The 22369-nt window shown below is 48.7% G+C and overlaps 1 protein-coding gene across 1 annotated transcript; it reads right to left on the reverse strand.

The window, feature by feature from the left end:
* Nucleotides 1-18215: 18215 nt before the first annotated feature.
* On the reverse strand, nt 18216-21416 carry Evx1 (even-skipped homeobox 1). Its single transcript, XM_051151604.1, has 3 exons — nt 20990-21416; nt 19293-19549; nt 18216-18758 (listed from the first exon to the last, which is right to left on the reverse strand). Exons 1-3 carry the CDS (start codon nt 21414-21416, stop codon nt 18216-18218), a joined length of 1227 nt encoding a protein of 408 aa, XP_051007561.1.
* Nucleotides 21417-22369: the final 953 nt, after the last annotated feature.

Raw genomic sequence — 22369 nt, forward strand, 5'->3', positions numbered from 1 at the left:
GAGGGGGTATGGAAGACTCTGTCCTGCAGAGTTGGAATCCTCTCTGAAGTTCTCACGTTGGTGATAACAACTCCTTTAAGGCTGGTGCTTTTCATACAGTGAGTGAAGAAATCTAGTGGGTTACACCATCTATAGAACAGAATGGGAAAGAGACCAGCAGAACCCGTGAGAAAATGTAAATATTGTCTTAGCAAATACTTGTTTCAGAGGAGTGTGTGTGTTTGTGTGTGTGTGTGTGTGTGTGTGTGTGTGTGTGTGTGTGCGCGCTGGGTCATATAAGAGCTTCTATTCAAGAGCTTATCCATTGTAAGAAGCTTGTTATTGTAAGAGATTTTTAAGAGTTTGAAAAATGCTGGGGCAGAAGAGATAGATGGCTGGGTAGTTAAGAGCTCTGGCTACTCATCCAGAGGACCAGGTTTGATTCCCAGCACTCACTGGTTGGCTCACAACCATTACAACTCTAGTTCCGGGAGGTCTGACGCCCTCTTCTGGCCTCCAGAGGTACCAGGCATGCATACAGTGCACAAGCCAAACAGCACACACATTACACTTTCATAGCTTTTAAAAATAGTTTTGTTTTGTTTTTAATCTTAAAGAGTCTGAAAACCGCTAATTAAGAATATTTGGGGGGCTGGAGAGATGGCTCATTGGTTAAGAGCACTGGCTGCTCTTCCAGGGGTCCTGAGTTCAATTCCCAGCAACTGCATGGGGGCTCCCAACCATCTATACTGGGGTCTGATGCCATCTTCTGGCCTGCAAGTGTACATGCAGACAGAGCACAAATAAATAATATTTGGAGGGAGACCTGTCTTTCTAGATCAGAAATAGCCATAAGAAAATGTGAGCACAAAGCTGGATTGGTACGTTCCCCATGGTCCAAATCCCCAGCTAGACTCTCTGAAAGTCAACTCCGAATGCTTCAGAAAAAGAAAGTGAGGAAGAAAGGCTTCTCATGGTCCTGAGCATCACTGAGCTCCCGAAACTGGCCTTTGTAGGCTACTTAGCTTTCTGTAAGTGACCAAGCAGAAGTCTAGACCCCAGCCACTGTCTCCCGGGGGGGGGGGGGTGGCCTTGGTATTTCCCAAGATTCCAAACACCCCAAACAGGATTTTATCAACATCATTTGCAATTCCCATTGCGAACTCCAACTCCTCAGCAGGAGAGGGGATCCCTGCAGACAGAGTCTGCACTTCAAAGCGCCCACCTTATCTGCAAGTCTGGAGCTTCTTGCGGGGGTGGGAGGGGTGGAGGGGGTGTCGGGGGATCATTCGGCCTTTGGAGGAAGGCAGGAAATCTGAGCGCTGCTATCAGTTTTGAATTGGTCTCTACTCTAGAGCTGGCCAGGAATTCTTCCTCAGAAAGGTCCTGGAGTTTAGGAGGTTAATTTTCACATACAGCTAATAAATGATAAGAGGGGATTTGAACTCAGGCTTGCCTGATTTCAAAGTCTAACCTCTTTTCATGAGCCGGCTGCCTTTTTATTCCTTAGAAAGTAACCTTGCCTTTTACAAATCTGGGCTGACTTCACTTCAGCTATTTTAAAGCTTTCACGCTGCTCTCTTGATAAAAGATCTCAAATTATCTTCTGCAGCAATAGCAAAACCCACTGTTTTCAATCCCTCAGAATTTACAACGATCTTGGGCTAGGGGTGAGTGTTTTAAATGATGTTTTAAATCATATGGGATGACTTTTTTTTCCAATTTAGCAGCTGCTTTGAAGAAGAAGGTTGGAAAAATAAATGTACAAAGACCAATTATACAAGACATTGTTTGACATGAATATTGGAATTCTAAAGCTGCAATGTATATTAGATCAAAAACACACCAAATCAGTGGATGTTGGTAGCACTTGCCTTTAATCCCAGACTTTGGGAGGCAACGGGCAGGTGGATTGCTGTGATTTGAGTCCAACCTGGTCTACAGGACAGCCAGAGCCACACACAGAGAAACTCTGTCTCTGGACAAATAAACAAACAAAAAACAATCACCAAATTATAACAGACTTATTAGCAGGGTGCGCTAATTCCTTTCACTGAAGCTACCAAGTACTAAAATTAAATCAGCTCATATTAACCTTATTCTTTGAAAGCTACTTAACACCCTCACAACATTAATATTCAGTTTAATTTGGATAATTTTGGCTCCTGAGATAAAGCAGACTAAAGACACTTGCATTTTCATCCTTTGAAAAAAAAGAAAGAAAGAAAGAAACAGATAATAGTACCTGGAAATACAACTTTAGAAATCAATTCTTCTCCCCTGGCCCATACAGCACTGCCAGGTCTCTGTGCGATTTGCTACATATTTTTTAAATCCAATGTGATAGGAATTAGGGCACAGCCTGAAAAATGGGATTAAAGACAGAGGGCTTGCAACAAACAAAAATGAAGCTATTCCAGATACCCCTTCCCTCAAGAATGTATTGCTTTGTCCTGAAACTGGAGTAATTGACTTTGAAGGATGGGAGGAACAGGTGCAGAACGTGCTGCAAGCCACGTGCATTAGCCAATAACCAAAGCAACCTCCTTTAAGCAACAAGACTGTCCATCAAGGGTAACACTGCACAAGCTTCCAAACACTATCTGTGTCGAGGCAATTTCTTAAGCATAATTTGTCCAAAAATTACACTGTAGGGGGGGAAAAAGGGGAGGCCAAACTAACTCTTCATGTCACTGGGACTTAACACAACAGGTAAGGAAATCACCAAGTCCATAGTTTCTCATTGAAGACAGGAATAAAACACCACCATCAATAGACAACCCTGTAACACACATCCGAAGGTATATTATGAGGCTTGGGATTATAACCCAATGAAGAGCACATGCATGCATACAGATGGGCACCAAAAATCTGTGTGTGTGCGTGTGTGTGTGTGTGTGTGAGTATGTATATGTGTATGCATGTGTGTGTGCGCACACGCCTGTGTGTGTGTGCTTGCACGCGGTGTGTGTGTGTGTGTGTGTGTGTGTGTGTGTGTGTGTTTGTGTGTGCAGTTAAATTCACAGTAACCACTTCAACTGGGAAACATGACAGCATCTACTTGTAACCCAGGTCTCAGGTGAAGATCTTGAGATCAAGACCAGCCTGGGATACACAGCAAAATTTTCTTTCAAAAAAAAAAGAAAGAAAACTAAAAGCCTATACATTCAACTCTACATCAGCTGAAACACTGCAAAGGACTCTAAAAACCTTAAAGTTTTATACAGCAAAGACTCTGGCTTGAAACACGTCCTTTGTGGTATTAAAAAGGAGGTATATAGAAAAAGGACCCAAGTCTCACTTGACTCCAAGAAGAGGAATATAAAGTTTAGAAACTCAAAATCTAACGTGTAAGTGACATATATTCATACAAACATACAGTAATCCGGGGGCTGGAGAGATGGCTCAAAGGTTAAGAGCACTGGCTGCTCTTCTAGAGGTCCTCAGTTCAATTCCCAGCAAGCACATATTGGCTCAGAACCACCTATAATGAGGTCTGGTGCCCTCTTCTGGTGGGCAGGCACACGTGCAGGCAGGACATTATATAACTAATAAATAATAAACTTTTTTTAAAAAAAAAACATACAATAACTCAGGAAAACAGCCCAACATTTCAGAATTTGCCCTGCCCCTTTGTGGATGCCCTGAGCCTCTACAAGAAGCTTTTCAAAATAAAGAGGAAGTTGTCCCAAGGTGGTGGCCAAGCACACCTTTAATCCCAGCTCTTGGGAGGCTGAGGGAGGCAGCTCTCTGTGAGCCTAGGCAAGCCTAGTCTACAGAGGGAGTTCCAGGAAAGCCAGGAGCTTCACAGAGAAACGCTGTCTCAAAACAAAACAAAACAAAACAAAGGGGCTGTAGAGATGGGTCAGCAGTTAAGGGCACTGCTCTCCCAGAGGACCTGGGTTCAAATCCCAGTACCCATATGGCAGCACACAACTGTCTGTAACTCTAAGACCTGACACTCTCATGTAGACATACATGCAGGCAAACAATCAATGCACATAAAATAAAGGTAAATAAGTTTTAAAAAACAAAACAAGGGCTAGAGAAATGGCTCAGTGCTTAAGGGCAGTGCTTGCTCTTCCAGAGGTCCTGAGTTCAATTCCCAGCAACCACATGGTGGCTCACAACCATCTAAAATGTTATCTGATGCCCTCTTCTGCAGATAAAGCACTCATATACAATAAATATAATAAATAAATCTACAAAACAAAACACAAGGAAGAAACATTGTGTAATGCACAGCGTGTACCCCATATCACACCACGCCCATCTCCGAGATTACTGAGTCTCACGTGCGTATCACATCATAAAACTGAGCTCTTATTTCACAGAAGAGATAAACACCAAATTGAAATGAATGAAAGATCTGAAGGAGAACGTACTGAGGAAGCTGCCTGACATCGACCTTGATGGTGATCTTTTGGATACCTTACAAAAACCCTCAAAAAAAAAAAAAAAAAAAAAAAAGACTGTTAAGCAAAGGAAACAATCAACAAAATTAAAAGAAAAAAATCAATGTATGGATAGGGGAAAGTAGATGCAATCAACTTCTCTGATAAGGGGTTAATATCCAAATGTATTAGGTCTTATAGCAGAAAGAGAGAGAGAGAGAGAGAGAGAGAGAGAGAGAGAGAGAGAGACCATAAAGAGCTAAAGAGATGACTCATTAATTAAGAGCACTGGCTAATCCTGAGGACCCAGGTTTGATTCCTAGCACACACATGGTAGCTGGAAACTCTGTAACTCTAGGCATTGAAGGCAGAACACCCATACACAGAAAATAAATTAGAAGAAGAATAAGAAGAAGAAGGAGAAGGAGAAAAAGAAGAAGAGCTAAGAATCTGACTAGATATTTCCTCCAAAGATACTCATCAAAATGACCAACAACACGTATCTGAAAAGCGCCCATATCACTTATCATCAGGAAAGAGCAAACTAAAAGCAGCAGGAGATATTGCTGCACACCCTTGGATGGCTAGTATCAAATTAGGGGAAGGGAAAATAGAGGGAAAGAAAAAAAAAAAGTTTTAATTGCATGTAAGAGACCAAAAAGCGAAAGTTTCTATGTGATGGCTAGTGTGTTTGAACTGAAGGTATCCAGGAGAAAAGAAAGTGGTGTTCATATCACCCTTTGGTTGTGAACATACTGACAACAAAAGCTGGGGTGCTGGGGTGCGGGAGTATGGCAGCGGCAGCGGAGGGGGGAGGCGGATGTGGAATCCTAGCTACTTAGATTAGAGGTCCGGGGCAGCAACACTGAAATTTCAGGGCCTACCTAAACAAGCAAGTTCCAGGCCACACAAAAAAAGCAGCTGCCTATGAAGATGTAGTAAAGAGGAAAGCCCTCCTGTACTGTGAATAAATATAAAGATTGGTACAGCCTTATAAAAGACAGCATGAAGCTTCCCAACAAAAACTGGAAATGAACTTTCATTCAGCCTAGCTATCCATCTTTTGGGTGAACTCTGAACTCCAAGAAGGTGAGATCACCACCTGCTAAAGATATGAGCATCCCATTTACTGCAACAATCCCGTTTACTGCAACAATGTTCACAAACGGCAAGATTTGGAAACAGTCTAAGAGTCTATTAATGGGCAAATGGATAAGTGACGTGGGGAATCACAGTGACGCCATCTGAGAACCCCTTGCTATAGTAAAGCCCAAAATTAATCTGTAAGCCCCACCTGCCCAGGAACCAGGTAACTTCTTGGAATGCTGGGAATTGTAGTTCTTGGGAAATAACAAAGCCTCATGGGAAAGTCCTGTGGCATAGACGTTGTCCTTATAAACCTCTGCAACATGTGGCACATGGCCAGTCTCAGATGGGAAATTCTGGGAATGGTTCTGACCAAAGTCCATCTCTTGGTCGGTATTTAATATTTATTAGAGCTTTCTTCAAATTTGGCCCCAAATAATGGAATTGGTTTTTCTGGCAAATCTCAGTGGCCACATGCCTGTAATCCCAGAGGCATGTGGAACTCTGTGAGTTGAAGGCCAGCATGGTCTACAGTTCAGGACAGCCAAGGTTACACAGAGAAACCCTGTCTCAAAAAAGCACCCCCCCCCCCAAAGAGAACCACTACAACTCATTAAAACCCTGTTATAGTGGCTGGAGAGATGGCTCAGATGTTAAGAGCACTGTCTGCTCTTCCAGAGGTCCTGAGTTCAATTCCCAGCAACCACATGGTGGCTCACAACCATCTATAATGAGATCTGGTGCCCTCTTCTGGTGTGCAGGCAGAACACTGTATACATAATAAATAAATCTTTTTTAAAAAATCACTATGCTTAAAAAAAAAACCCTGTTATAGGTAAAAATAAGAGTAGAATCTCAAAAACAAAGAATAGAATCTCATCAAGTAATTATAATTTATCTAAAATTCCTCAGAAACGAGGCACAGCTTCAGCTTAGTCTAATGACCAATGGCTGCCCCTAGATCACCTCCAAGTAGCTGAGAACGCATGTGCTGTACACCAAGAGCTCAGCTACAAATGTAGCCCTTCAGGAGCAAGGGCCACAGCCTGTTTCACAGAGGCAGCCTGTGGCTGGAGTGGCTAGCTGAGATAGCCTCTTTCTTCTGCTGTTTCCTTTAACCTGATACAGTTATTCCAGCAAACACAAGTCTCCAGCGTTGGCTTCAGGAAGAATGCATCCTTAACAAATCCTATCTGAACTGCATTTGGACTAAATCAATTTTAACACAAATATGTAAGTAGCCATGTTTCTTGCAGGGAAAAAAATATTTTATGCAGAAAAATCACAATATTGCAGAAGCCAACCTAGTCTGGTTGCTAGCTCTGATAGTATTTTCCTGGGGGTTGGGAAGTTTTCTGTAGACTGGCAGGATATTTTTTATACCTACTTCTTCCACAGTCACTCCCACTCCACCCACCCCCCACCCCCAACCTAGCTCTGATCTTAAACAATGTTAATTCCAAAAGGCACCTGGCCAGTTCTGGTCATTTAGATAACAGAAGGGGGTTGGATTCCCAGACCCCCCCTCCCCCCTCTCTGCAGAGCACTTGAGTCAACACAGAGCTTATCTTCCAGAGTCTGGGATTCAGGCTTCAGCCTGTCAGTCCTCTTCTGCACTTCCTTCCTGGTGGTTTAGGAGGGCAACATGTAGGTGAAAGTATGCCAGATTGCCTTGGTTTGGTTTGGTGTGTCCTGTTGTCATTGTCCTGTCCACCCCACCCTACCCCCACCACAGCCCTCGCTTTTCACTAGGTTCACGGAGTTCAGCTCCAGAGATGTTCAACTGGAGTGCCCTGTTCCTAGAGCGGCCATTGAGAGACACAGATTTAGCCTTTAAATCTGGACATGTTATGTTGGCCCAAGTGAAATATGACAGGCACCCGACCTTGGTAAATAGCATATTTCTTGGCCTCGTGATTTTCTTGGAAAGCTTGGAAAAACTACAGCCATCCAGCTTGTCAATGGTGAGGGTCACATCCAGCTAAGTTAGGGCATGGCCTGGTGTACAGTCCCTGCAGGCGACTCTAAGATGCCGCAGCTTGGATCTTTCCACAGCTAACGCAGCAGCAGCAGCAGCAGCAGCAGCAGCAGCAGCAGCCTGCCCCAACTCAGTGAGAAATCTAATGGGCAGAGTCTGCAAACAGTGTCCTCTGCTTTCCCTGACCCCAGACAGTGAGACGTGCAGTTAAATCTCCATCCAAAGGGTCATGGGAGGATTAGGGATAAAGGGTTAGGAAAAGAACAAAAAGGGATGACCAGGAAAGTTCTCTGTGCTTGCCTCCTCATTTGGTCACAGCCTCCCCCTCAGGAGAAGACCAACGCTCTAGAGAGCATAGGAGAGTAAACAGCTGCTGCTCTCACAGCCACAACAAGCAGGAACTGAAACAGGCCTCTCTCCCAGAACCCTGCCTCTGGCCAAGCTGTCTCACCCCATTGTAAATTCAGAGCTGGGTGTAGTGACTCACACTCATAATCCAGACTGGCTGAAGCCAGAAGATTCTGAGTTCAAGGCCAGCCTGCACTACATAGTAAGATCCTGTCTCAAAAACTGAAACGGGGACGGCAGGATAAAATCTCTTGATCACCAGAACCAGAACAGAAACAGACAGCCAACTCTCTTGAAAGTCTTCCTCTGACCTGCACCCTCTACCTGAGTACCATGAAACACCTGTACCTGCACTCACAAACACGCCATATACATTGATGATGATGATGATGAGAAAGGACTAGGGAGATAGTTCAGTTTGGGGTTTTTTTTAATTTGATTTTTGGGTGGGTGGGTGGGATTTGTTTTGTTTTGTTTTGTTTCAAGACAAAGTTTCTCTGTGTAACCATGGCTGTCCTGGACTTGCTCTATAGTCCAGGCTGGCCTTGAACTCACAGAGATCTGGCTGTCTCTGCCTCCCCGGTGCTGGGATTAAAGCATATCCTGCCACCACCACCTGGTGATAGTGCAGTTTGGTAAAATGCTTGCCTTGCAAGCAGGAGGACCTATGTCTCTTGCCTAGAACTTACTGGGGAAGCAGAATTGGGCTGATCCCTGAGGCTCGCTGACCGCTAAGGCTTGCCCAATTGTCAAGCTATAGGCCAGTGGAAGACCCTTCCTCAAAAACAGGATGAATGGAGCCCACAGTTGGGGTAGGGGAATCTTTATGAAGATTCATGAGGACCTGGGGGTTCCATCGGATCAGTGGGAGATAGTGGCAGTCAGAGGGGCTGTCCTAACTCTCTGTAACTATAAAGCCATGCCGTGCTTGCAGCAACCCAGTAAGACAAGTCTGCAGGGGCAGCCTCGAAGATAACACCCGAAGATTCCTGCCTCCTAGATTGGATGCCCTGTGCACCTGACCCTGGAACATGAGCTGGACCATGCTCACTTCTAACGACTATGATATAGCCCAAGTCATGGTGTTATCACTTCCACGGTTAGCTGACAAAAGAATGGTGGTTTCTGTTGGGCTCCACATGCCCCACCCCTCGCATACTCACTCTGAAAGGAGACAACTGTCCTATAGGAGTTACTCCAGGTGTAGGCTCACATGGCAGAGAGGGGGAACTGAGGCCTTCAGCCAAATCAATGAAGGTTAATTCTGCCGGAATCCGCATGGGTGAGCCTGGAGCCCTCTCCTCCTTCCTTGACCCTCTGGTAGATAGACTTCAGCTCCAGGGGTCTAGCACGCGTCAAGGTTCCTGGCCTGCAGAGACTCAGATTATGACTAGTTAAATGGTTAAGCTCTAAACAACCACCACCAGCCCATTGTAAGCCTCTCCATCAAGAAGATGAGAAAACGGAGGGCTGGGTGTGGAAACGTCCAAGTTTACACCACTTTTAAGGAGCAGAGTGGAAGTTTAAGCCCTGATTTCTAGAATGTGTGTTTCTGTGTGGTTCAAATTATTTATGTTTCAGTCAGTAGGTGTAAACACACTTGCATTTTATATATTTTGTAAAACATTACGCTTCCAATGCTAAAGAAACGGAGGGTCTAAATCAAACAGCAAATGAGTTGAGGTATCTTCCTGCCAAAGCTAGTGTGCCTCCCACTGTAAGAGCATCCTGACCACAGCTGACACCACTAATGAGTTATTTTCAAGCAAAGTACAAATTAACTGTGAGGGAAGGGGATCCTAAGAAAGCCATATCAGCACCATATTGAAGTGAAGACATTGTGCAGACTCTGGTCTGGTATCAGCCATGGAAAAGGTACTTTTAAAAAATGTTTATTGATTCATTTATTGGGTTGCATTGCTCACAGAACATTCACCGATAAAACACTGACTGTATTTTTAGAAGGCAAAAAGGAGTTATGTTCTTTAGAAGTAGAGATCTGCCAGGTAAGGTGATGGTACATGTCTGTAATGCCACCACATGGGAGGCAGAAGTGAGCAGATCTCTGTGAGTTTGAGGCCAGCCTGATCTGTACATTAAGTTGGCTACACACCTAGCCAGCCAAAGCTATATAGTGAGAACTTCTCTCAAAAAGCCTAATGATAATAATAATAATAATAATAATAATAATAATAATAATAATAATAGACATGTAAGACAGAGTGCTCACCTAGCATGCGTGTGGTTATGGGTTGGGTACCTAGCAGCAGGTACAAATGAGTGTTAGCCCATCCCACTCACACACTAGCTGCCTTTACCTAGAGCTGATTTTAGATCTTAGCAACTCTAGGAGAAACATGCTTTTCATCAGCTCTCAGCTGCCCCGGTACACCAGGAAGTCAGCTTTAGTGGAGTGATTGACAAGAGTTCTGGAGTCAGAATGAATCCTTGACTAAGTAACACAGATCCACAACAAGCCTGTTACGAGCTCCCTGTGTCTCAACTTCTGCAAAACAAGAATGAAGCCCGTGCTCAACTCAGAAGACTGTTTGTGAGAATCAAGGGAAGTGATCCCAGGCAAGCGTAAAGCAGAGGAGGGTACCAGCCCTGGCTCTGTCACTGCCCAGCACCATCCCTCTGGCCTCTGGACTTTCCAGCCTAAGGTAAACAAATGAGGAAGCCACCTTTCCTGCTATCTGTAGGAAAGGCCAATGGGAGCTCATCTACAACTTGCTTTGAGGGGAAAGGTTAGAGTACCAGCCTAGCGGCTGAGTTCTCTGGTTTAAAAAAACAAAAACAAACGAAAAACTGAAGGTGATTTCTTTTGAAATTAGGTAACAAGCATAATTCCAACTGTTGAGACAACGTGTAGATACACACATCCTTTCTTATCAAGTTCTGAGATCCTTTGCTCACTGTCACATCACCAGGGCTCCAGAAGGCCTTCTCCCTCTTTTCCTGTAAGCCCCTCAAGGAGCCACTGTGTGCTCGGTCTGTCCCCACTGACGTCCCCACTGCCTCTTCAAGTCCTTTACTGCTTTTAAGCAGGTCCATCACACCTCACCCAACAGCTTCTCTGTCCCACAAACACATCCCCCTTCTAGGCTCTCTTCTTCAAAACGTCCTCCCTTGACGTCCGTGATGACACGTATTTGGGAATGGTGAGCAGGGAAAATAGGAATTGCTAGTCTGCTTTTCAGTTTAAAAAACACACATCGCACTATGACTTAGCACATACTAGGTACAAAATATTTGCCAAATAGAATCCTCCTTGACTGAATTCTCCAAGGTTAAGTAGAGACCGACCATGCATAGGAAAAACTGCTCCTCTTTCTAATTCTGCAGGGGAAATGGAGAAAAGAAAGAAAAAAGATACATCATCTGCGTGAAGCCTTGTCTCCTGTCTATTTCGTACAATGGAAAAACTGCAGGGAGGCAGAGGCAGGCAGATTTCTGTGAGTTCGAGGCCAGGCTGGTCTACAAATCAACTCTACGACAGCCAAGGCTACACAGAGAAACCCTGTCTTGAAAAATGAAACAACAAAACAAACAAACAAACAAAGGAAAGAACGAAAAGAAATGGACTGCGGAAAATAATCGGATGCCACTCACACAGCTATGAAAGGACGGTGCTCAGCCAGGAGCCACATTTCCTGTGGCTATTGGGGTGCTAGACACATGGAATACCAACAGCCCTTACTTCTTAGGGGTGTAACTGGAACATGAGAGCCTGGAATTCAGGACTAGGAGTTGCTTTCTGATCCCTGAGAAGATTCCTCCACAGATCTGACAACCACCTCCTACTGGAGCTGCCTCTCGTTTTGGATTCTCTGCTTAGCAGGTGTGGGAGCTGAGCAAGGGCCTTAGACCGCCTTTTTTCCTCCACCTCAGTGCTCAGGGCAGCTCTTTACTCTCACCATCCTCCAGGCTCCAGCAAGCTAGCTGGCTGTGCTGCAGGTCTCAGCTCCAGGCGCCTTGATGAGCCGTGTTTAATCTTCCACCCGGATTATTTAACCTCCGCATCCTTGTTAACAAACAGCCATTATTAACGAGATGGGAGACCACATGGGGTTGGGCAGCTACAGACAATGCAAACTCCCTTGGCTTTTCTGCAAGGAAATTGATAATCCTCGGTGACTTAGCCACCCTAACTCCTCTGCACAGAAGTCTGAGCCGAACACGCGTATTCTAGACCCTTCCCTAGGACCCCGGAAATTGGAGGATGCACCCTCAGCAAGATGGAGTAGCCACCCTCCCTTCTCTGCCTCCCTGCTCCTTGCTCTCCCAAGGGGTTCCCACAGTGCATTATAAATTTTACCTTTCCAGTGTGCAGGAGAGTCGAGAGGAGGCTGCGTCCCAGCTCTCGGCCTGCGCGTCCCCGAGGACACCAATTAAAGGCACTAATTGGACAGCAATACATCAAAGTCGCTCCCAGGAGTGGGGTCCTCAGAGCGCCAGGAATCCGTTAGTTGGGCTTTTGTTTCAAATAGAAAAATACAGGAGAAGGAAAAACTGAAAAATAAAAAATAAACCCCCTCAAGGACAGACAGGGCTGGAGTGCAGCTCAGACTCCTGTGTTTCCCGGGATCCACTTGCTCTCCTGTCTTCCTCCAGGCTCTGAGCATGGAATGGTCGGGTCTTCCCTGCTCTTGCGTTCTGGGGCTGCCCCACTAACTTTCCCCAAGAGCGCCGCCTAGAAGGCCCTCTTTCCCGGGGACTGGCTCCTTAGCTGGCGGAGACGAGACGCGCTAACAGTTAGATCCCTAGCATGCTGATACCCACCCCAGAGAAGTCGACCCATCTCCCTGCCTGCTCCACGCGGGTCTTTCCTAAACAAGCCAGGGGTGGGGGTGTAGACACTCTGGGAAAGCACCTGTCACCTCAAAGTTGTAACAATCGCCCTAACTCCATGGGTCCTGGCAGAGGACTTCCTGACAAAGGAGGGGTGATGAAATGAGCCTGACCTGTGGGAAGAGGCTATTTCAAGATTTAGATTCAGGACGGAACACTTGAGGGTGGGCAGATCGGGCTCTGCTCTCCGGTGGGAAGGCGGCAGCCGGGTGTGGTGTGCAGCGGGGGGGGGGGGGGGGGGGCAAAAGCGAGGGGCGTAAGGAACCCAGGGCCCTTCTGCTTCTGCGGCCTTCAGGATGAGGAGGCTGAGTTTGCAGAGGTCAAACACCACCAGCAACCTCCCACTCTGCACGCCCAGGACGGTTTCCGCATCTCCACCTCAAAAAGGCCACCTGACTGTGGTGGCCTAAGGAAGACTCAAGTTTCCGCATAAGGGGAACTGAGACCCAGGCACAAACTGAGACCCTTGGGGTGTGTGTGTGTGTGAGGGGGGAGGTTCCTTAAGATGCTGGTCCCGAAAAACTGCAGGCTGCCTCCTGCACTAGCAACGAAGAACCTAAAGCAAGCAGGGGTTAGATTGCCGGGTTCGCTATGGCGACAGCGACAGCGCACGCGCCCTGGATTCTCGGCCTCACCTGGGCCCAGGAGAGGTCAGAATCCACCCCTCTTCCTGTGCGGCTGTGCCCGCTCCCTTCCCTTCAGCTGCCAGATTGGAATGGCTGCGTTTGATTCCATTTGTTACCAAGCCTGGCATTTGTTTTCCATTTTATAAACGTTTCCCTTTAAGTAATTGTCCCTGTTAACGGCGTCTACCTTTCAGCAGCCCTCACTGCGCTATAAATAATCTGGATGAAGATGTAAGGATATGACTTTCACAAGATTGGACAATTGATTCAATCTGTGACCCGCGATCGCGAATAATATTGGAAGGCTATTTAAACAGATGAAGGCCTAAATTGTCTTGCTTGTATCTGAATTAATTTCTCATTCATCATCATTATGAAGTGATTGGTCTATTCAGGCTCTTCAGCCTGCTGGAACCGAGCAGGATTTAAATGAGATTGTAACACAATTTAAATGCTTGCCGACTTTAACGAGGCCAATTGAGCAGTTGCAATAAATACAAATATTTTTCTAAACAGCCTTGTTTTAAATAATTACTTAATGCTTTCATGTTATTTTTAAGTGGCAATCTTTCTCCCTCCTGCTCAGAATATCACATGCTTCTTTGCTGAGAAGGCAATTTTAGAAATGACTTTGTGTTTCTGTTTGCTTTGTAGATAGTATGATGGGGTTTATAGTTAGGATTTGATGTTTTTTTCCTAGGGTCAACATTTCCGGGGTCCCATACATTGATCGGGCAAATGGTGAACTCGGCCTTAGTGTTTTCCCTATGGCACTCTGATGTGCTTGCCCATGCAGAACCTGGGAGGAGGGAAGTGGGGAAGGAATCTTACTATTACACCAATTCGCTTACTCAGACCTGTTTTAGCTGGGGACTGCAAACGAATCTGTGCGACTGCGCTTACAAATGACACCCTGAAGAGTGGGGTTGTTTCTGATTTGCCCTGATGACGGTCATCATCTTGAACAAGTCAGAATTACGGGCGTTTCCCAAAGGTGTTCCTAAGGAAGTTCAGTCTCCCAGGAGCTTGCTTGGCTTTAGGGCAGGTCCTAGAAAGTGAGTGGAGACAAGAAGAGGGTTTCTTTGTTGGGAGTGGGGCCCGTGGAAAGAACATGTTGCTGCAACTAATGGCTGGGAGTGGAGATTATCAGAAGATGCCCCCTCCCCTCCTTTTGCTGCAGTCTTTTTTCCCCTATCCCTCACTGTGCAGGGAAAGGATGCTTAATACAAAAAGCTCATCCCACTTGGAGCGTGCCATCCGTCTGGGCATCGTCACAACTGTCCACTGTGACACCCATGCTCTTCGGAGGACATATGGCAGCGGGTGTCTCCTCGTTTGGAGAAGAATAGGAGCAACGGAGCAGGAGAGGCCTGGAGAACAAAAGGATCTTTTCAACTTTCATGAAAAGCATTTTGGGTTGGAGGAGACATACTGTGGGGGACCCAAGGCTCCCATTTTGGGTGACTGTCTAGGACTGTGTCCTGTGGGTGATGGGATGCAAGATGGGTTTCCTTTCTTCCTGCTGCCTGGAGTGTATGGGGAGGGGGACTCCATGTCAGGTGATTTCTGACAGGTTTAGAGCCTAGGAAGGTGGGTCTGTTATGGTGACTAGAAAAACCATCAGTGGGACAGACCATGCAATCAAACTGCAAAGCTCCTCCCACTCCCCCCCCCAAAAAAAATAGTGGTAAGGGTGGAAGAACTAAGTGATTTGGTATGTAGCTGGGTAATTTAATGCCATAGTTAGGGGACTGCTGGCCGGAATCATTTCATCTTCGAGGCTCTGCCGAGCTCATCTGCTTTATCCTGTTGTTTAAGATGAGCATTATCCCAAACATATGCAATGCAATCAGTTTGGTCACACTTACAAGAACACGCTTTAATAAGGCAATCAATCACACGCTAACAAGCCAGCGATGGCCCGGGGCCTTGCGCACACTTGGGCTGCAGGACGGTTAGTCTTGCAGATCTAGGCAAAGCCCCAAGCTGAGCACCGGACCTTGTTTCCAGCCCTGCAGGTCCTGCCAGGACTCAGAAGCTGCAGGAGTAAATGAGGTGGAAGTGAAATGTTAAACTTTGTTGGAGTCAGAGCACCTGAAGCCCAGTGGGATGGAGGGGGAGGGGGTGGGAGGGTGGCAGTGGGGGGGGATGGGATGGAGGTGGGGGTAGGGTATAGATGGGAATCAAGCATCTGAAGCTCCAGGATACACCCTGGCCACTGTTGGCTTCGCACAGCTCAGAGTCTGGGGGAGGGGGGGTTCGTCAGGGTTCAGCTAAGACAAGATAATCAGAAGTTTAAAAAAGAAAACATTCCCACATTAGGCCTCTTGCCTGGCCTGTCCTACTCTTTCTGTAGGCTGAAATGGAAGCTAGAGATGGACAGCGTCTTCACAGTCAACTCCGCTCTCCCAACTGAAGTGGGGCGTGTCAAGCCAGATGGCATGGCCTGGTGCAGGCAAGCTAAGCTCTACGGGTGGAGCGGGGAGATGGGGGCATAGAGTGAGAAGTGGTGCCTACTGCCAAACCGCAAACCTTGGCAAAAGGGAAATTTCATTATGAAGTAATGAGTAATTCCTCCTGGCAAGATGTATTGTTATATCTTCCACTTCAATTTGGAGGAAGAGAGGCTCAATTACCCAGAAAATACAGTCAATTAAAGGCTGCTGATTGGACACGAGGCCGGATCATCGATCTTGTACTTTCCAATATCGCTGCAGACACCTCATTTTCCCTCCCTATTAACTGAAAATACGCCTGGCATTAAGGCAACCCGCAGCCCATTTACCTGTCGCAAGCAATCTCTGCCCGATGCGGAGCAACTGCAAAATTTGCTGGGATTTGGCACTGGGGAGCCTCTGGCTTCGGAGTGAACTTTGAGGGCCTGGGGGTGGGGTAGGGTAAGGAATACAGTTCCTGGGTATGGTAGAAGGCCCCACACAGGGACCACTGCATAAGAAGGCAAAGGGCAGAGGGCATTTGTGGAGTCTCCACCTGCCCAGCAGAGATCCCTTTCTGCTATGCAATCCAAGGCTTCCTAGGCTCCTAGAAAGTTCTTGAGCCAGGATTCCAAAATGAGGCACTCTTGAGTAGGTGGAGGAACTGCTAAGCGCCACCTGAAGTCCTAGAATTCCATTCTCCAGGAAGGGTTTCTAGCATGTGGGTGGGTCACACCAAGATCACTCCAACCCTCACCCAGCTACTTCCTCCTGTGCTTGTATGGAGGCCCAACTCCACCAGGAAGCACTGCTCTCTGCAGTGGTCCAGCACCTGTCACTGCCCACTTAGCTCCAGGGGTTGAGCTGGAGGAGGTCTTAAGGAGACCGCATCCCTGGAGAGCCCTATTGGAGCAACGGAAGAATCCATCCATTAGAGGCATGAGCCCTAGGCTGACTCAACGCTTTAGGGGGCCAATCTACTTATTGTAAGTCACAGATATCCTAAGAACTAAGCAAACATACACCCAAGGCAACTGGAAGACAGCCTTTCATCTTCCTGAGATGTCTGTTTGGATCCTGCCAGTGCCAACAGGGACTTAGGAGACATCTCCCCCCCCCCTTTTTTTTTAAGTCTATCTCCTTTATTCTTTCCCTATAACATGCCCCATTGTAGGTAGATTCGCAATTCAAAAATCTGCTCCCTGGTGCCAAAAAAAAAAATTATGTTTAAATGCTAAAGTAAGAATTGTGTTCAGCTTTTATTGCAAGATGGTTAACAAATCATAACAGCAAATTCTTTGGACTGCAAAGAAAACCCCCAAACCAAACCAAATTCTTGTTCCCTACAGGTAGAACCACTCCCTCCCAGTGGGGTGAAGCTAGCTTGCACTGGTTGGTTTAAGTTGTCCTTTTCCTCAAACACTGGCTACAAGGATGAGTGCCAGAGTTCACAGGAGTGGCTCCCAAATAAACCCTGGTGAGGGTAGAGGCAGGGTTCTCCAGAGGTGCTGAAGGTTTCTACTGGCAGCTGAAAGCCAATGCAATTTGGGGAGACAATGGGAGAAGGATGTAAGAAGTCCCCGTTCCCTAAGCTCTTCCCAGGGCGCCTTGTTATCACAGCTCAGCTCAGGGCTTGGTGGGCCAGCCCAGTGGTGATAATTATTATACATACATTCAAACATTCAAAAGCCCTCCTCACACATCACTTGCTAATCAGGGTGTGTGCTGGGTTAAGGGAGAAGAGGCTCTCGCCCCCGCAGAAGCTGCCTAGGGACCCTGGAGCCCCTGCGGCTTCCCTGCCAATGTCAAACTGAAAGGGGGGAGGTTGGAGCTCCATGTTGAGAGATGTCACAAAGCCAGGAATAGGCAAAGAGGTCGGGGGGGGGGGCGGGGATGTGGAGACTAAATCCAAATGATGCCATGTGGCTGAGGCTCTAGGAAGGTGAGACAGGCCCCAGGTTCCTTGTCACGGGGCAAGAGTCTCGCTGGCAGTAAATCATCTCTTCCCTAAATGGCTGCTATGTTGCCATCAACAAGCCCCCTGCCATGCTACGGAAAAGCTGGTGAAGATTAATCTCTACCTGCTCTGCATACACAGCATTTTGATCTAAGAGACAGCAATTTCCCTTTTCAGCGCTTGCCCTTGACAGGAGAGTGGGGGGCCCAGGTGAAGGATATGAGGGGGGTGGGAGGGGGTTGTTGTTGCTGAATTTTGTTTAGCTGTTGAACCAAGGCCTCCACTTCTGACAAGGTTGAGGAGACTGACTACCCCAGAGGAAGCTTTCTCAACCTCTGCTTTCCCACCCTATTTCTGCTCCCAAGCAGCAACAGCCACTGTCACTTCTGGGGCTCCAGGATCCTCTAGGCCGAGTCCTTTGTGGTGTTGTTCCCCCCCCCCATTCCTTTTCCCCCTCTGCGTCTGGGAAGAAGGGTAGCAGATGAGACGCTGGCGGAATCCCGAAGGCCCCACCCAACCCCACCGCGTCCTGCAGCCGGCAGGCAGCCCGAGGGCGACCCCTTATCTGGTGAGGGGCACCTCCTCTCTCTGGTCCAATGCCACCGAGGAGGCCTTGCTGAGCACAGAGGGGGCGAACGTGAGGAAGGAGTCCGAGCGGGAAGTGGAGGCACAAGTGAAGTCCGAGGCTGCGGCGGCGGCCCGTGGTGCCAGCCCATTGGCCGGACCGCTGTGGCAGGCAAGGCAGGAGCAGGGGCCGCCCGCCGAGGCACCCAGTCCGTGCGCAGGGCCGGGGTAGAGAGGTGGGTGGCGGAAGGCGCACAGCAGTTCGGGTCGCGGGTAGGGCTGCGAGAGCACGCGGAACGTGTCGAGCGGGCGCAGCGGGCCACTGAAGGGCGAGGCGGCAGCCGAGGCGGCGGACGCTGCACCCAGGCCCACGGGCGAGTAGTAGGGCAACGGCAGGTGCGACGGGAAGGGATAGGGCAGGCCGCCCGCGGCCGCCGCGTGGCTCATCATGTACGTGTAAAAGGCGGGGTCGGCCGGGTGAGGCCACGTCATGGCCAGCCGCTGACGTTTGTCTTTCATGCGTCGGTTCTGAAACCACACCTGGGGAGAGGAATAGGAGGAGGGAGGTGTTGATGACTGCGCAAAGCCCGGGGACCAAGTCGGGGGGTGGCGGCGTGTGGGGGCAGTACCCACAGAGCAGGGAAGAACTAAAACCAACTCAAGCCGCACAAGGGCAGGCCACCCACCGCCATCCCAGATTGAAACCACTGGTCCTGCCCACCAGCCTCAGCATCACAACCTGGAGTGAGGATGCTAGTAGCAGGGCCTGCCTCCATTGGTCGGAGGGGGCAAAAGACATTTTTCCAAGATTTATGCCCGCTTCCGTCCCTGTTCTTTGGGATACTGTTATTCTTAGTCACCTGCCCCTGTAGTCTATTTGCCTAGGGGAAAAAAAATTGCCTCTTGGCGACAGTGGCTGCTTCATCGTTCTCCATTGTCAGAGGGCAATTCTGCGTACCAGATTGGAGAAGCCAGGTCCAGACTCCTCAGCGGGAATTCAGGAGATCGGCTGTTGGTACTTCCTTCCTTCTAACCTGGGTCCATGCCCGCCTCGAGCATCCTAGCCGAGCTTACCTTGATGGTTGTTTCTGGGAGGTTTAGGGCTGCTGCCAACTCGCATCTCCGTGGTCTTGAAACGTAGTTTTCCCTGTAGAACTCTTTCTCCAGCCGTGCAATCTGCTCCCGGGTAAAGGCGGTGCGGTATCGGCGCATCTGATCACTGGCGCTGCAGGCCAGGGTGCCTTGTGAGCCGCTGTTGCCGCTGCCACTGTTACTCTTGGGGACCTCGCTGCCACTGTTAGGACTGCCGCCCAGTGCATCGGAGCCTGGCCCTGCACAGGAGCCCAGAGCACACAGGTGCACAACAGAGACACAACACAAACAATGCTGACTTCAAGCTGGAGGAGGGGCATTAGAAGGAGAACCCCTTAGCTACCTCAGTCACTGATTCTGTTGGGGAGAAGGTCTTGGATGATTGGAACAGAACGGATTTGGGGCTGTTTTAGAGTGACTGTTTGGCATGCAGGGTCTAAAGGGGTCCGGACCTCCTTTCTCTCTCACCTGCCCCTGGGCGCAGCAAAGGGCATATCTCCTGAGCTCTCTGCTCTTGTTGGTAGGGATGGCAAAGGATGTGTTGGAACACTATGAACTCTTGAGGTTAATACGTTGTAGATTGTTGGGCATGCAGTGAGCTTCCCTGCTCTTGTGTGTATGCCAGAATGCCAGTATAGGTGTGGGAATGCGCTGGGCTGCATATATTGCAGGAGTGGCATATTTGAGCACAGGTTGTGAGGGCATGGTATAGTAGAGAGTCTGGGTTAAGCAGATGGTGTGATGGTAGGAGATGGAGGTGGGTACTCAAGACGGTGGTGTGGGCTGCCAGGCCTAGAAGTAGGTGCAAGCAAGCTTTTCCCACCCATCCCCATGGGTGGGGTGTATGTGCTGTGGGAGGGTGTTTTTTTTTTTCCCCCTTAGGATTGGATATTGTTGGTATAGAGGCTCCCTTTTGAGCTATCCACCCCCACTCCCATTAGCCCCTGGTGAGAAGGAGTTCTGTAGTTAAAGTACCAACCCTTAGACCCCACCCTAGAGAAGGGTGGGGCTCTAGCCCCCTGCAGTTGCTTTTCCTTTGGGTGGAGAAGTGAGTCTGAGGGAGAGGGGGGAGGGGGTGGGCCTAATCCCCGCCTTTTCAAATGCAACCGGAGACCAAAGGCAATTAGACCATTGGGACCATTTCCGACCTGGCGCCGCCAGCCCGGGAAGTCACTAGGTAATTTGGACCTCTGACCGACGTGCAAACTGGTCGGAGGGCTGCAGCACTCCGGAGACCAGAGTCCGCCGCGATTTTACGGTCCTTTATACACTCTTGGCTTCCGCGCCTCCATGTGCCTTGCACCCCTCCAGTCACAAAACTGCCCGGACTAGCGTTTGATCTTGCCCTACCCGAAGGAAGGGGTCTTCCAAGCTCAACTGAATCGTTCCCACAAAACTCTGGGGGGCTAGGGTGCATTTGGGATCTATCAAGCCTAGGACTTGTGTCAACGCTGACATTCGTCCCGGCACAGCTGTCACTCTCTCACTCCCACCAATGCGATAACACAAGAGACCCCACACACACCAAGGTGCTGAAAGCAAAAGAGTTGTTCAGCCGCCCCCACCCCAACGCCCAGCCATCCTGCCCCAAGGGAAAGGAGTATCTTCCACCTGGCCTGAGATGCAAGGAAGTGTGGGTGCAGTGGGCGGACTGGGGGCCGGAGGGACAAGGTGGCTACCTTTGCTGTGCTGGTACTCGGCGTTCCCGGTGGCGCAGTCCGGGGTGCAGCTCACCTCGATTTCTTCATAGAAATCCGATTCGGTGTCTGAGCTACTGGGTTGCCCTTGGCCAGAGAGGCTGTCGGCGGAAGGGACTGGGGGTCCCGGGCTAAGCATGGCCGCTCCGGCAGACCGTGGCTCGCCGCCCAGCCCTGCAGCACTGCCTGCTAGTCCATCGACCGGCTCCTCCTCCTGGCCTCCCCCGCCACGCTCCCGAGCAGTCGGAGGGCCGGCTCGCGGGCTCAGGCAACCGTGGGGCACCATCTTCTCTGGCGGTTCAGGCAGCGGACTGCCCACGGATTCGGACAAATTAGAGACCCTCTTACCAACCAGAGTGCCAAGCTGACCCCCATCCAGAAACATAACCATGTCCTTTCGGCTCTCCATCCCCGGGCTCTCCGGAAGGGGGAGGGGGGAAACCCCCAAGTAAGCTCCTAACCCCAGATTCCCTGGGATCTAGGCTAAGAAAAGGAGCTAAAGAGACCAGGCGACTAGGCGGGCGCCGGATAGCCTGGGAACGGTGTCGGCGGCCACCGCAGAGATGGCAGTGGGGAGCTAGGGTCACCTTGTGATGCGAGCGCTCCTCTGTGCCGCACCGCCTCTGGGAGGAAGCCCCATTGCCCTCTTCTTTCTAAGCTGTCATCCTCCTGCTGCAATCGTCATTACAGTACCGCTGGTGACGCCACTCGGCGAACGCAAGTGGATAAATAGAAACGTCTGCCACAGCGAAGATGAAAGGAGACCCGCAGCTAATGGCTCGGCAGCGATGCGCCAGGTGTGGGCCTCGCTCGAATGGGGAGGAGAGTGTGAAAACAGAGAGACACACACACTGAGAAAGGGAGACACCCAGGCAGAGAGGATGCAAATGGAATTCCGCAGACAGAAAAGGGATCGCTTAAGGAACGCAGCGAGTTCCACAGGGGCAGCGGGACTTGGTAATTGAAAACGCTTTTGAAATTTTATTTTATTGTTGTTTTGACTTCTGTTTTCTTAACCTGGTGTCTAGATCAAATACTGATGAATGAATTAATAACTGCTCTTTGGAAGCTGCTTACAAACCCGGCTTCTTTGAGCATTAATACAACCCCCTGTCCTTCAAACTAGCTTCATTTTTTTTTTACAAGCTATTGAAAAACGTGCCCCTTCCCCCAAAGAGAGCTTGAGCTTTCGGTACCCTTTCCTCCTTCGTCTCCCCAATTCCACCTGTCTCTTTTCTGATAACCAAACTTTATTTTTCTTCCCCAAGAGCCAAAAGATACGTTTCCACCTTTGAAAACCCCGTCTTGTATACTGATTCAGTCAGTGCTCCACATTTTAAAAAGAAAAAAAAAAAATCCCTC

Source organism: Acomys russatus, chromosome 10 (genome assembly GCF_903995435.1).
Source record: "Acomys russatus chromosome 10, mAcoRus1.1, whole genome shotgun sequence".
NCBI classification, from domain to species: domain Eukaryota; kingdom Metazoa; phylum Chordata; class Mammalia; order Rodentia; family Muridae; genus Acomys; species Acomys russatus.

Coding starts and splice junctions, on each gene's coding strand:
- Evx1 (XM_051151604.1), bottom strand. CDS start 21,416: ATGGAGAGCCGAAAGGACATGGTTATGTTTCTGGATGGGGGTCAGCTT. Junction 19,550..20,989: donor CGAGTACCAGCACAGCAAAG/GTAGCCACCTTG, acceptor GCTCCTGTGCAG/GGCCAGGCTCCGATGCACTG. Junction 18,759..19,292: donor TCCCAGAAACAACCATCAAG/GTAAGCTCGGCT, acceptor TCCTCTCCCCAG/GTGTGGTTTCAGAACCGACG.